General features: G+C 35.6%; 1 protein-coding gene across 3 annotated transcripts in view; it reads left to right on the forward strand.

Annotated features, from left to right (window-relative positions):
• Nucleotides 1–12,411, forward strand: part of SHANK2 (SH3 and multiple ankyrin repeat domains 2) — a 320,358-nt gene that overhangs the window by 23,964 nt on the left and 283,983 nt on the right. For all 3 annotated transcript variants that reach the window (XM_080404889.1, XM_080404890.1, XM_080404891.1), the window contains exons 4-9: nt 1,055–1,126; nt 1,717–1,825; nt 2,093–2,244; nt 3,044–3,211; nt 6,565–6,681; nt 11,570–11,647. In XM_080404889.1, the coding sequence (XP_080261015.1) occupies nt 1,055–1,126; nt 1,717–1,825; nt 2,093–2,244; nt 3,044–3,211; nt 6,565–6,681; nt 11,570–11,647 (696 nt within the window). The remainder of the gene's footprint in view (nt 1–1,054; nt 1,127–1,716; nt 1,826–2,092; nt 2,245–3,043; nt 3,212–6,564; nt 6,682–11,569; nt 11,648–12,411) is intronic.

Consider the following 12,411-nt stretch of genomic DNA (forward strand, 5'->3'; position numbering starts at 1 on the left):
GATATTGCTTGTATGGTGCTACGTCAACCACAAAGAACCTGCAGTTAATAGACTTACTCTACTGTAACACAAAACTGAGAAAAATACCCAGAGAAGGCTTCAAGTCCTAGTTTTCTAGCAGTTTATTTCAGAGATGTAATCCATATTATAGCCATAAGCAAATTAAATAACCACTTTATTTTTTTCTGTCATGTTGGTTTCATGAGTATTGACTGTTTGCAAAATTCTTCTTGCTGCAGCTAAAAGATAAGGCTTGCAATTCAGGTGTTAAAAGTGATCTTGTGAAAAGATCACTCATTTCAATTAAAGCCTTATTCATTGCAGTCTCCTTGCCTAAAAGAAGTGCTGCATTCTTTGAATTCTGCTTTGTATGATTAGATAATAGTAAATTATAACTATGTATAACCGTGTGTTTTTGCCATAGATCTTACTACACAGGCCATAGGGTAGCAAACTGTTGAGGATAAAATGTGAGTGAGTTTCAGCCCAAAAAAGAGGTAATCCTCTGAACCTCTTTCACAGGACCAGTCCTGTTAGCCATCAGGAGAACTATTCCCATGTGTAAGTTCTGGCTATGTAGATTAAGGTTTTTTTCACGAGCCTTTTTTTTTTTTTTTTTTTTAGATTTCAGAAATTATAAGCTGATATTTTGAAATATGTATTTTTTTATTTAAACGTGCCTTCCCAGTTCTTTCTGCCTGAGACTATAAATGAAAGTGCAGATATCCTTAGGGGAAAGGATTTTTCACTGTAATTTTTGCTAATTTATGTAAATTCTAGAGGCTGATCTCATTTCCCATACATCTCCACTGATTTCAGTATATTTATACAAGATACGAGTTTTGCTTACACAAACTGTGAAACTATGATGCCACTAAGTTAAGCTGAATGGTGATTACTGGTGAATATTCAAAATGAAATAATAAGCCTTTTTTAAAATTTTGCCTATATTTGCATCATTGTGGATGATACTTTCTGGTAAGGTCAGAAAATGATATTATGAGTTTTTAAGCAAAATAGGACGTTTAAAAAATACTTTTTTTTTCTCCTTCAGTTTCGATACAAGAAAAGAGTGTACAAACAATTCAATCTTGATGAAAAACAGCTGGCCAAGCTTCATACGAAGGTATGCCCAATTTACTGGACAAGTTAACAATTGCCTACTTAGCAAAGTAGTGTGCCTGAGAAACTGAAAGTAAGTAGGAGTTTACTACCACCTGGGCCAGTTGCTGAACAATGAACAGTATGTGCTGCCAGAACCAGGAGGGATTTGTGAGTTGTGATCTGGGAATTTCTCTCATAGAAAAATTCCTGTCTTTGACTCCTCCATATGTACACCAGTAATTTTAAATGAACCTTACTTCATAAATACAACATGCTTTCAGCATGCTGCAGAAATGCCAGTCTACGTCTTTAGAATCATTTGCAGGTCAGAATAATAAACCATATACCATCCTAATGTCCTACTGAATGAACCTTTTACTCATTTTTTCCTCAAAAGTATAGAATTTGGAATCTTCTTATTGTATTTGACTTTTGAACATTACACACCATAGGGTTTATGCTCTCAGTATAGTCAGGTTCTCCAGAAACATGAATTAGCTACTGTTCAATGATGGCAATGGGTATTGCCATCAGTTTACAGAATATTTCACTTTTAGTCAGGATTTTCTTTTTCAAATTAGAAGATGACTCCTTTGTCACTCTTTGTTTCAGGCTAATTTGAGAAAATTTATGGATCACATCCACCATCTCTCAGTGGAAAAAATCACAAAGATGTTGGACAGAGGACTGGACCCAAACTATCATGACTTAGACAGTGGAGGTCAGAACAATAAAACTAACAGCATAAAGTAGTACCTTGGGTTTGTTCAATGTAAATTGATTAACAGGCCAAATCTCACATATTAATGATGTTGTCTTGATAACTTGAGGCTAATGGAATCTGTATGGTTTTGCTGTCCAAAGGAGAAAAGTAATAATTCATTATTTTCTTTGAGCAGCATTTTTAACTTAACATTTTTAAAGCAAATGCTCTTTATTTTATAAAGTTGCTCATCTTTTTTCAAGTACGTGCTATTCTTTTCTTTAGAAACACCCCTAACTTTGGCAGTTCAGCTTGACAATACAGTAGAAGTGATAAAAGCTCTGAAAAATGGGGGAGCACATTTAGACTTCAGAGCCAAAGATGGAATGACAGCTCTGCACAAAGCAGCCAGAGCCAAGAACCAAGTAACCCTCAAGGTAAATGCTTTCAGTAGCAAATGATATGTTATTTTATAGAAAAACATATATAAAAGAGAATGTTTTCAGTTAATTACTGTATTGGTCACAATGAATCATTTAATACGTGCTTGTTCTACTGCTTTCTTGTGGCTTTCAAATCTTAGGATTAGCTTTCAATAAAGGGCCTTTCATTTCTCATCTTTTTTTGTAGGAAGAAAGAAGTGGTGAAATTTAACCTTATTCTTTGATACATTGGGAAAAATCTGTCTGAGGAAATAGGAATAGCATTATTTTTGGTTATCTCTTGGAAAGTAAAAGCTAGTGGCATGAATTACATATTATATCTTAACACAGTGTCTTCTGTTCTGTTTTGTATTTTAACAGGTGTTCTTAACTCTCCTTGATAGTCTAGACTGAGTCTTATGTTTATGGATTTTTCTTATTTCCTTTTGACAGCTATTCAAATTGCATGACATTTTTGATAAAGCATCTCCTAAGTGAAGAGGTGAATGTTGCAAAGGCCATGTGGCATTTTCAGCACTGAGATTTCTGAACTTAATGAGAGAATGGAAATTGGACATTGCCACTCATCCTTCCTTTGCTATCCCTGTTGATTCCTTTAGATCCTAATTCTTCTGAGGTCATTTCTTGTTTAACTTAGTCTGTGGCATGGCCCCGTTCTATGAGCTTATAAATAAGAAAGCAAAAAATGTATTTTGTGGCAGGTATCACCTTACAAATAGATATCCAGGTAAAGTTCCTTTGTAGTTAGAAGTCCCTCCAAAATATATTTTTCACAGTTTGTGATCACTTTCAGACCCTTTTAGAGCTTGGAGCATCTCCTAACTACAAAGACAGCTGTGGCCTAACACCGCTGTACCACACTGCTATTGTTGGAGGGGATCCTTACTGCTGTGAACTGTTACTTCATGAACATGCTACAGTCAGTTGCAAAGATGAAAATGGATGGCAAGAAATTCATCAGGTAGGAAAGATCACTTTTATTTGGAGTTGAAGTTGTATGAGGAAATTTGTCATGTATATTCTATGGTTAAAACATTGTTTTGAAGACTGGGTATGTTTAGTCCATGCATGTACAAGTATAGAATTTCTTCCTTTTTATATTTGCTTATTACTTTGCATCCTGCTTTGGTGAATTAGAAGTCGTAACTGTTCCAGCGGAGTTGTGTAATGTTGAAATCCTATGGTTACTGTGGATTTTGCTGCAGCAATTGCACTAGTCATATTTATGTAACGGACTCTTGGAAGTTTAGTATCCTATTAGTGCCACTTTAGTGAAAAAAGTTTAACTCGGATCTTTTTGTTAGATGCCAAGTTTAATATCCTTGGTAATGCTTCTTGTGTGTTTATCAGAGGTACTTTCTCTCTGGTGAGCTTTACAGAAAGATTTGGGTTCAGCACCGTGCTGCTAGTATGCTGCTAGTATGTTGCACTGAAGGATGTTAAACTCCTACAGACTCAGTTTGCATCAGTTTTCGTTCCCTACCTGTGTGGAAACTGGGATTCTAATGATTTTTCTTTTGTTGTTTTACATATGTTTTCCTTTCCTCTCTTACATATTCAGTGTAGATAAGGCGGTAGCTTGCTTTACAAAGAAAAATTATTTCTGAAAAAGTGATCTTTTGAGGTTCATGGTGCTCATGATACCTTGAGTCAGCTATGGTGCTGGAATTCATCAGGCACTGGCCCATCCTGGTCAGCTTCAGCATAGCTATTGGGAAAGTAGACCTTCCTCAAAGACCTGTCTCTTAAAAAGACCTATAATGTTTGGTAAGGCACTTTCTGAATAAAAAAACACTTCTTCTTTGAACTCTTATATTGTCTTCTCCAGAAACGTCTGAATATTATGCAACAGTTGTGTAAGAATGCTTCGTTAATTTCTTTCTCTTTGCATAGATATAAACTCAGTAATTTACAGAGTTTAAAGATTCTAGCAGTCTTAATGCCATTGCAGCTATTCTATAGCTTTTCTCTGTATGAATGAGTTTGAGTAATCATAAAAAAATGGAACTGATGGGGTATGATCAGATAAGTAAAGACACAAGTAATCAACCTGAGAGGCCTGCTTAGGTCATCTGGGCTCACTTTCTTTTTTTTATTTCTGTGCACCAATCTTTTTAGTACACAACTTCTTTTCTTCTTTCCTTTGAAAGAAACGGGAGACAGCCTTGGCACCCAGGTTTGGGCTTTTCCACTGTGTAAGTTGTGTTCAGGTCGAGGTCATTTGGATCCATCTCTAGTAGGGGGGAAAAAAGGATTAATTTACTACCATTGTTTCTGGGGATGTGGAGGAAATGGATTGTCTAGATCCAAGTGGACTCTAATTCCCTATTTTGAAAATCCAGTCTCATACGCATATGGTTATTATTTCTCGTAATTAAATGGAGCTTTTCAAAACCATGATATTGGTTGTAATCCTGAATACATCAATGTTTACATCTGGATTATGAGCAATCTTTTTTTTATTAATCAGTAATACAAACATTCCTTAATGAATTAAGAAACGTGGTGGTATGATATAATTCCCAATGTTGTCTGTGTGAAATAGGGGAAGCTACCTCACATGGCAAGGAAGTAATTGGTAGCAAGTATATTTTCCATTTTGCGAACACAATCTTTAACTGTAAAAGTTAAGCCTCTGGGTTACCCTTATAGTAAGGGGGAAAAGGTAAGTTATAATATATATACTGTAAGGTTTATCCTTAGAGTAAGGGAAAAGGTTCATGCTGTGCTAGGATAATACTAAAAAGGCTATACTCTGGAGATACCTGTCTCTTTCCATTGACGGTACTGGGGGGCCCTGATGAATGGTTTGGGCAGCTCACCTGCCACGCAGACCCCTGTAATGAGAGGAAATATATCTCCCCTGCATTGGTTGTCTTCCAGCACCTCCTCAGAAACTAAGCGTTATTGTCAGATGGGCGAAGAGGAGGCAAATCCCGCTCTAGCAAAGGAAACAAAGTCAAGAAAGGGCCAGGTTTTAGTCCAGTTTATTGTAGTAGGAATAGAAGATTGGAATTGGTTCTTGTATTTTACAAGTTATTGTAATAATTATGTCTGCACATTCATATGTAGATGTTGAGTGGCTTTTAGAGGGTAGACAAAATTGATAATTTATGGCTAATTTGCTGTAATCTCCCACACAGTCAGAAACACAGTTATGGTTGGAAATCTTTCTCCCTTTGCTTGTTGTTGGATACTTGCTTTCTGTTGCCTAGTGTTAAAATGTTCCTGTTCTGATAACGGCTACCATAATGTCTCCATTACTTTGGCAAATAATTTATAAATGAATAAACTATTTAATAAACACTTTTTTTCCTGTTCTGTGTGTTAAAAATTGAAAATGGAGGAAGAAAAAATGTAGTGGTTAGGACACTAGACTGGGATTTGGGCTGTGTTACAGATTTAATTTGTCCATTGAGCAGTATACGTAATTTTTCTCATCCTAATTGCAAGATGTGTCAGTTTGAAACTCCCACTGAAGTTAGTAATAATTAGGTACCTAAGACAGACTGAATGGCTTTGTGCACCTGTATCTCTTATCTTACATTCCATATTATTATATAGGAGTGATACTGATCTGATAGGAAGTTAAAAACTTTAGAAATTGGGAGGTGCTCAGTTGGTGTACTATAGGGAAGGTAGTCAAGTAAATGGGACTGATGAATGGAGATACTGTTCTTTTTCTCAAACTTACTTGCTAATCAGGAAAGTTTCTAATTTCAGTAGTTTTATTCATAGAGGTTTATTTCCAAGTATTCATGGTCTAACATTTTATTCATGTGACTGATAAATTAACTCTTGACGATTTTCCCCTGTTTTGGATCAGTGCCATATGTATACTGTGTGTCTACTTGACATCACAAAATCAAGATTATTACTTGAATTTTGGCCAGATTTCCCTAAACTGTTTTTGCAAAGGCTTTGGAAATTTGATCATCTTCAGTGCCATCTAGTGGGCAAGTTTCTGAAGATTAGCAGGACACAAAAATTTCTGTCAGTCTGCTTGTCACATTTGACAGTTATGAATATTAGTGGATAAAAAGTGGCAAACTTTGTATTTTCTCAATCCCTTAAATTGCCATTCCTCAAATAAGCAGATGCTTAAACTTATGCACAGATTTGCTATACCTGAAGTGCACACACTGGTGTTTACAGGCAGGTATGCACATCTGGATGTTCATTCTCCCATTCAGTCCAGGGGTGGTTCTAAAAATTAGACCCTAAGTAGAACAGCATCTTCTCTGCTGAAAATCTTGATGTGGAATTCTTGTCTAGATTGTGTAATAACCAAAATATTAACGCGTCTCTTTACAGGCTTGCCGATATGGGCATGTCCAACATCTAGAGCACCTCCTCTTCTACGGCGCCGATATGTGTGCACAGAATGCCTCAGGAAACACAGCACTGCACATCTGTGCCCTGTACAACCAGGTGAGCTGGCTCATGCCTCCTCTGCTGGCAGACCCAGCACTGCAGAGTCCTACTGTCCTCCTTCAGTGACATAAAGGTCCCCCCCCAGTGGGAGCTGAGGTATGGCTTAGTGGGGAGGGATGTTTTACTTTGAGGGAAGGTGAGTCCAGGGAGTCCATTCCCGTGGAGACTGGAAACCGGTGCTGTGAGAGAATGACATGTAGCCATAAAAAAAATAAAAGACATAATTGAGTTGTAAATGCTAAATCTTTCATGGCCATCCACAGAAAGAGAGGCTTGTTGAGTTTTCTGTTGAAGAAGTTTACTGGCTTGGTGATAGATTTTCCTGAGGTGCAGTTTCCTTGATTTTGGTAAATGCATTTAGTATAAATCTCCCATTATTATTGATCTACAGAGGCAAGTTACACTAAAGAAGAACATAGTTCATTATTTTCCATTTGATTTATTTAATATGCAATTAAGTGTTACAGGTTTTAAGCAGTGGTCTTAGTAACTAGAAAGAACATAATTAAAAACTTTAATAAAGGTTTTATTCACTGATTACAAATAAGGCTTCTCCTTGTAGGTAGCAAGAGTATGCATATTAATTAGAAAATAAAACAACATAATATTCTACCAGCTTATATTTTTTCGTATCATATCTGAATATTTGTTTCCTATTCAGAATTTATTGCTGTTTTATGTAATTCTAATTTGAATTTTAGCAAGAAATACTTGGGAAATACTGTGGAAATGTGTTTTTAAACTATACAGAAGGTAGTGGATTCTCTGTTGTTTACAACATACGTAGTCGTTTACAAATGATAGAACCATTTGGACACCATTTTATACTCTCTTCACATGGATGGGATTGGGAGGGAATGAGTTTTACAACTATGTTAAAACACAGCATGTATAATGTTACATTGAATTAGGAAAACACAAGTCATGAGATGTGACTGTAACTAGTGAAACATCTGTTAAAGTATCTCCTTCTTAATTGCTTACCATCTTTGTTTCTTTCCAAAGTCTCGTCAAGATATATTCCTCAGGTCTAAAATACACTCACTTTTTTTTTTTTAAATATAATTTTGGGGATAATTTGGCATTTTTCAAGACTGTTGACTTGATGTGTGTGTCATAATCGATATCAATTCATAAAGAGACTAGCTGTACAGATCTTCCACGTTAATGCTGATTGTTTGAAATATGCAGCATGTCAGTGGGAGCAGTGCCCCTATGAACTGCTTCTTGCTCACTGTCTACCAGCCTTCAACAGGCTGCTAAGTACCTGCATCAGGTAGTTTAAGGTTAGTAATGGTTTCTGTGCTCAGCTTGGATGACTTCTGTGACTGCAGGCATACAAAGCTGTTGCCAGTTGGCACTTTTTTAAATTCCTAAAAAATTTTGCAGAGAAATTAAATTCACCTTCATCTCAACAAAAATTTTGTGTTTAGGATTTGCATCAAGAGCTAAACATGTATAACTTACAAGCACTTGTGTTGAAAAAAATATTTTAAAATGTTCACTTTAACCTCATTTACTTCACTTTTTCTCAGTAAGAATTTTGAAGCCCAGACCATAATGCATATATAAACTTAAAAATATGAACTCATCTCTGTTATTTTGTAAAAATTTTATTGCAGTGCTTTCATGGCTATAGTTATTGACAAGATCATACACTTTTAGCAAAGGTTATGTGGTATGATGCTCAAATTAGAATAATCCTGTAGATTGACAGTATTTTTCATGTAGAGATGTGTTTTCCTCCTGACCTCAGTAGAAAAAATTATTCCGTACAAGACTTAAAGACTCTAATTGAAATTGCATCTACAAATTAGCAAATATTTTCATAGCCATTAAGCTTGGCTTTGTGTAACATCTTGTGACTACACTATCATGCTTCTGTTTTCCTTAATCAAGAGTATGTGAAAATAAAAAGTTTTTTTTCGGGTTGCTGTGAACCTATGCTGATTTTTTTCAGTGTCTCTTTTATTGAAAATTGTTATTAGCTAATGTGGAAGCAACAGTGTTGGCCTTTCCTGGATGGAGAGAGGATTGGGAGGACAGCGATATCTTTTTACCTCTTGATTCCTGTAGATGGAGTCATTACCCATTTGATATTTCCCTTCCAGTCCTCCGTGGGGAATTTTCTTGGGATATTTTCTGAAGCTGGTAGTTCTGTTTCCCTGAGTGTTAGCTAAGTGCTGATCTGAATAAACCGTTGTTTTTGAAAGTTATTTCGTGCCTGTCCAGTAACGCAGTGAAATCCAGACAGATCTTATGCCTCTGTATTTAGCACATTAAAATGCTGGGGTGACGTGTTCCTTCTTTCAGTGAGTGGGTTGGATTCAATATGAAAACTGTTGTAGTGTTAAATCATGTAATTAACTCTCAGACAACAAATTGAATCTAATCTGCTGACAGGCCCACGCTTCTCTGTGAAATTCTTTTTAATGCAATGTAATCTAAAAAGCTACTGCATATTCAATTTATGTATGATAAAATGAATGAATGATACTAAGTTCTCAGAAGTTATTAGGTTGACAGAGCTAAAATTTATGCAGACAGGACTTGTGGCATTCATAGGTAGCACCCTCACAACAGAGAGCTCCAAAATGCGGAATTTCTGTTGAATTAACAAAGGAAAAGTAATCAAAATAATTTCTGGTGGTGACTTTTTAGCTTATTCTCCCTGATTTATTTCCCTTAATACTGGAAGAATGGGGAGGAGACAAAAGGGAGAGAGGAGGAAGCTAAGAATGCTTCTGTTTATTTTAAAAGAATAAATAAATAAATAAATTCAGTTATTAATCCAAATTAGTTTTCTTGAAAAATCTTATGTTGAACAACTTTGACCACTTTTGTGAATTTTTTTCTTATCAAAACCATTCAATACATAAATAAAAAACTTTGCATGTTTTTTGTTATGCTGCAGACAGCTTAGTTAAATTTGTAGAGTAATTGTTTTTGGTTATGTAGTGTCGAATTATTTGTTCTGATAACCAAATGAATAATCGGCCAATATAAACAATTTTTCTTAATATCATTACTTATATCCTTAAGTTCTTGATCAAAATTGGGCATTTTAACTCTAAAGGGTTTGACTAACATTTCTAGTGTACTAAGTAGTACCCGCTGGAATGCTGGAATAGTTGTTATGGGATAGTGTGCAAACCTAGAATCGTTTAGGAGTCAGTCAAAAAGGAATTCTTGCAAAAATAACCCTGAAAAGGACATGTGGTGTGTGTATGTGGTTTTGTTTGTTTTGTGTTTGTTTTTTTTAACCTGGAGATCTTAATCTAGATTGCAACACATTTACTACTTTTGCATGATTGCTAATACTGAATCCAGAAAAGGGAGAAAAACATTTTGACATTTTACACACTACTTTTGATCTTTATATGTTTAGAGATATAGGGAGCCCACCTAATGTAACGTGCAGATTTCAGTGCAAGCAAATGAGACTATTTCAATTGATTATATATCATAAAGAAATTGTCATCTATGAGATGGTTGTTAATACACCATTTTGAAATATGATCTGTTCTGTTGTTTCAGTCTGTTACGCAGAACAGGAAGTGTGGGAACAAAAGGCTATGTTTTTGGAGTATTGAATCTTGGAGAAAGGGTAGGATAGCCTCCTACCCAGATATATTTAGGACAACCCTGTGATGGAGGGGATTTAACAAGATCAAGAATCCAGTGTGATAAATTAGAAAATACAACGATGAAAATTATTTTCAATCATAATTTCTGCACATTCATTTATGACTCAGAATCTAGTAAATAAGCTTCATTTCTGTCACTAAAATAGCAGTAGCAAAATTATATGATTTTCTCTGGCTGCAAATTTACTGTTAAAAATGAAAGGTTGTATGATGAAATACCTCATTAGGTAGAACTCCATAACACAACATGACAAGAAATCTGGAAAGCACAACAAAATTCATATAAATATTTATGGTGAGGAAAGACAAAAACGTTTTGAAACGTGAACTGGTTTGCATAAGGTCCTAAAATGAACATTAAAGATGGCAAGTAGGAAATACAGTCCATATATGGATCATCAAAAAGTCTAGTATTCTGAGAACTGAAAGAACCACACTGGATGTCTAGCAGATTATAGTCAGTCATATTTTGCAGCAGTGTAGAGTAGTGACCTAAGCAATATACTGTATCAGCCCCCAAAAATTGTTTTTAAGAGATTTCATTTGCAGATTTCTTCAGAGGGTCTGAGGTCATACTTTTCTCTTGTTAGAAGGGCTGTATTTGGCTTGTGCTGTAACTCCTAGTATTTTTTAGGAGGAAAGAGAAGATAAGACTGGTCAGTGCAGTCTGTAGAGCCAGACCAAATAATGTCATAAATGTTAAAAAACATAATCATACATTAAATGTTTAAAATTGAAGTTCAGTTGAGAAAAACCCAAAATAAGTGCATGCAAGTGGTAAAACTACTTTGTTTAATTTTTTGCAGTAGGGGAGGAAATCATTCATCCCAGGTACTGTGTACTATACTGTGAACAGTACTATTTTTCCTACAAAATAAGCAAAACTCACGAGAGTCAAATTTCATTTTGACCTAAAATATTTTCTGCAAAATCTGATTTGTTCAAGAATGGAATTTCCACAATACAGTTTCTTAAAAATTTAGTAAGATGTTTACATCTTGTGTTCCTCTACATTTTTTTTACGCTTGCATGTTGTTTCTGCTCTAACACACTGAAAAGCACCTAAAGCTTTGTTATATTTGGAGTACTGTTTTAATAACATACATTCTCAAATTATTTTTTCTTTTTTTTTTACTTCTCTAAGACAAGAGATACCAAGCAATCAATGCATCTCATAGCCACAACATCTCTTTAGTAACTAAAGACACTTAATAAGCTTCCTCTTCTACCATTCTCAGGAGAGCTGTGCAAGAGTGCTGCTGTTCCGGGGAGCCAACAAGGAGATTAAGAATTACAACAGCCAGTCTCCATTTCAGGTAAAAAATACCCATGCCCCCCCAGAAATATTTGGAAGAAAATCTCTTTTGAACTCTTGGTTTTGTGGAGAAGTTACACTGCATAAGGCTGAAAACAGCTGTAGAATAAGATAACTATCATTTTGAAAACTGTGGATTTTGTGTAATGCCATAAATGAATATTTCCTGGAATAATTAGGAATGAGAGGAAAACACACTCCTCTTTAGCTGATCTGGTGACACTGTCAATGTGTGTGAGAATTTTATGAGTGGTTGATGACAAAACAGGAGATCATTGGTATCTTGCAGTCAGATGTGCTTTGCTTTGTCATTATCTTCAGTTCCACGGAAGAGAGATCCAAGAGTCTGTGTAAGAGAGATCTAAGGAGTGACTGGGCAGCTAAGCTTTGCTTGGCCCCTATTGACTTAGCCAAAATGAAGTTCTTCCTTCCTTGGGTGTGAGGGGTGGGCTAAGTTTCTGGTTGGGACTGATTTAATGCATTGTCAGTGGTAAAAGTTGAAACTGTCATGTATGTCTGCAAACATCAATGAGGTCTTTGGATTAGTAAGAATTTACTGGATGTTTTTTTACAGTTTTCTTATTTGAAAGAACGTTCAGAAAGCTGAATTGAAAATCCAAATGGAAGAAAATTGTTTGTCCACAGGGTTGTCAGGTATGGCTGACAATCTTAAGCCCTTATTTTTGAGGCAGTCTTAATTAGCCTGGATTTCAGAGAAACATTCATAATGCAAATGACATGTGAAACATAGGGATGGAAGCTGTT

This window comes from Falco punctatus (assembly GCF_963210335.1).
Source record: "Falco punctatus genome assembly, chromosome: 10".
NCBI lineage: Eukaryota > Metazoa > Chordata > Aves > Falconiformes > Falconidae > Falco > Falco punctatus.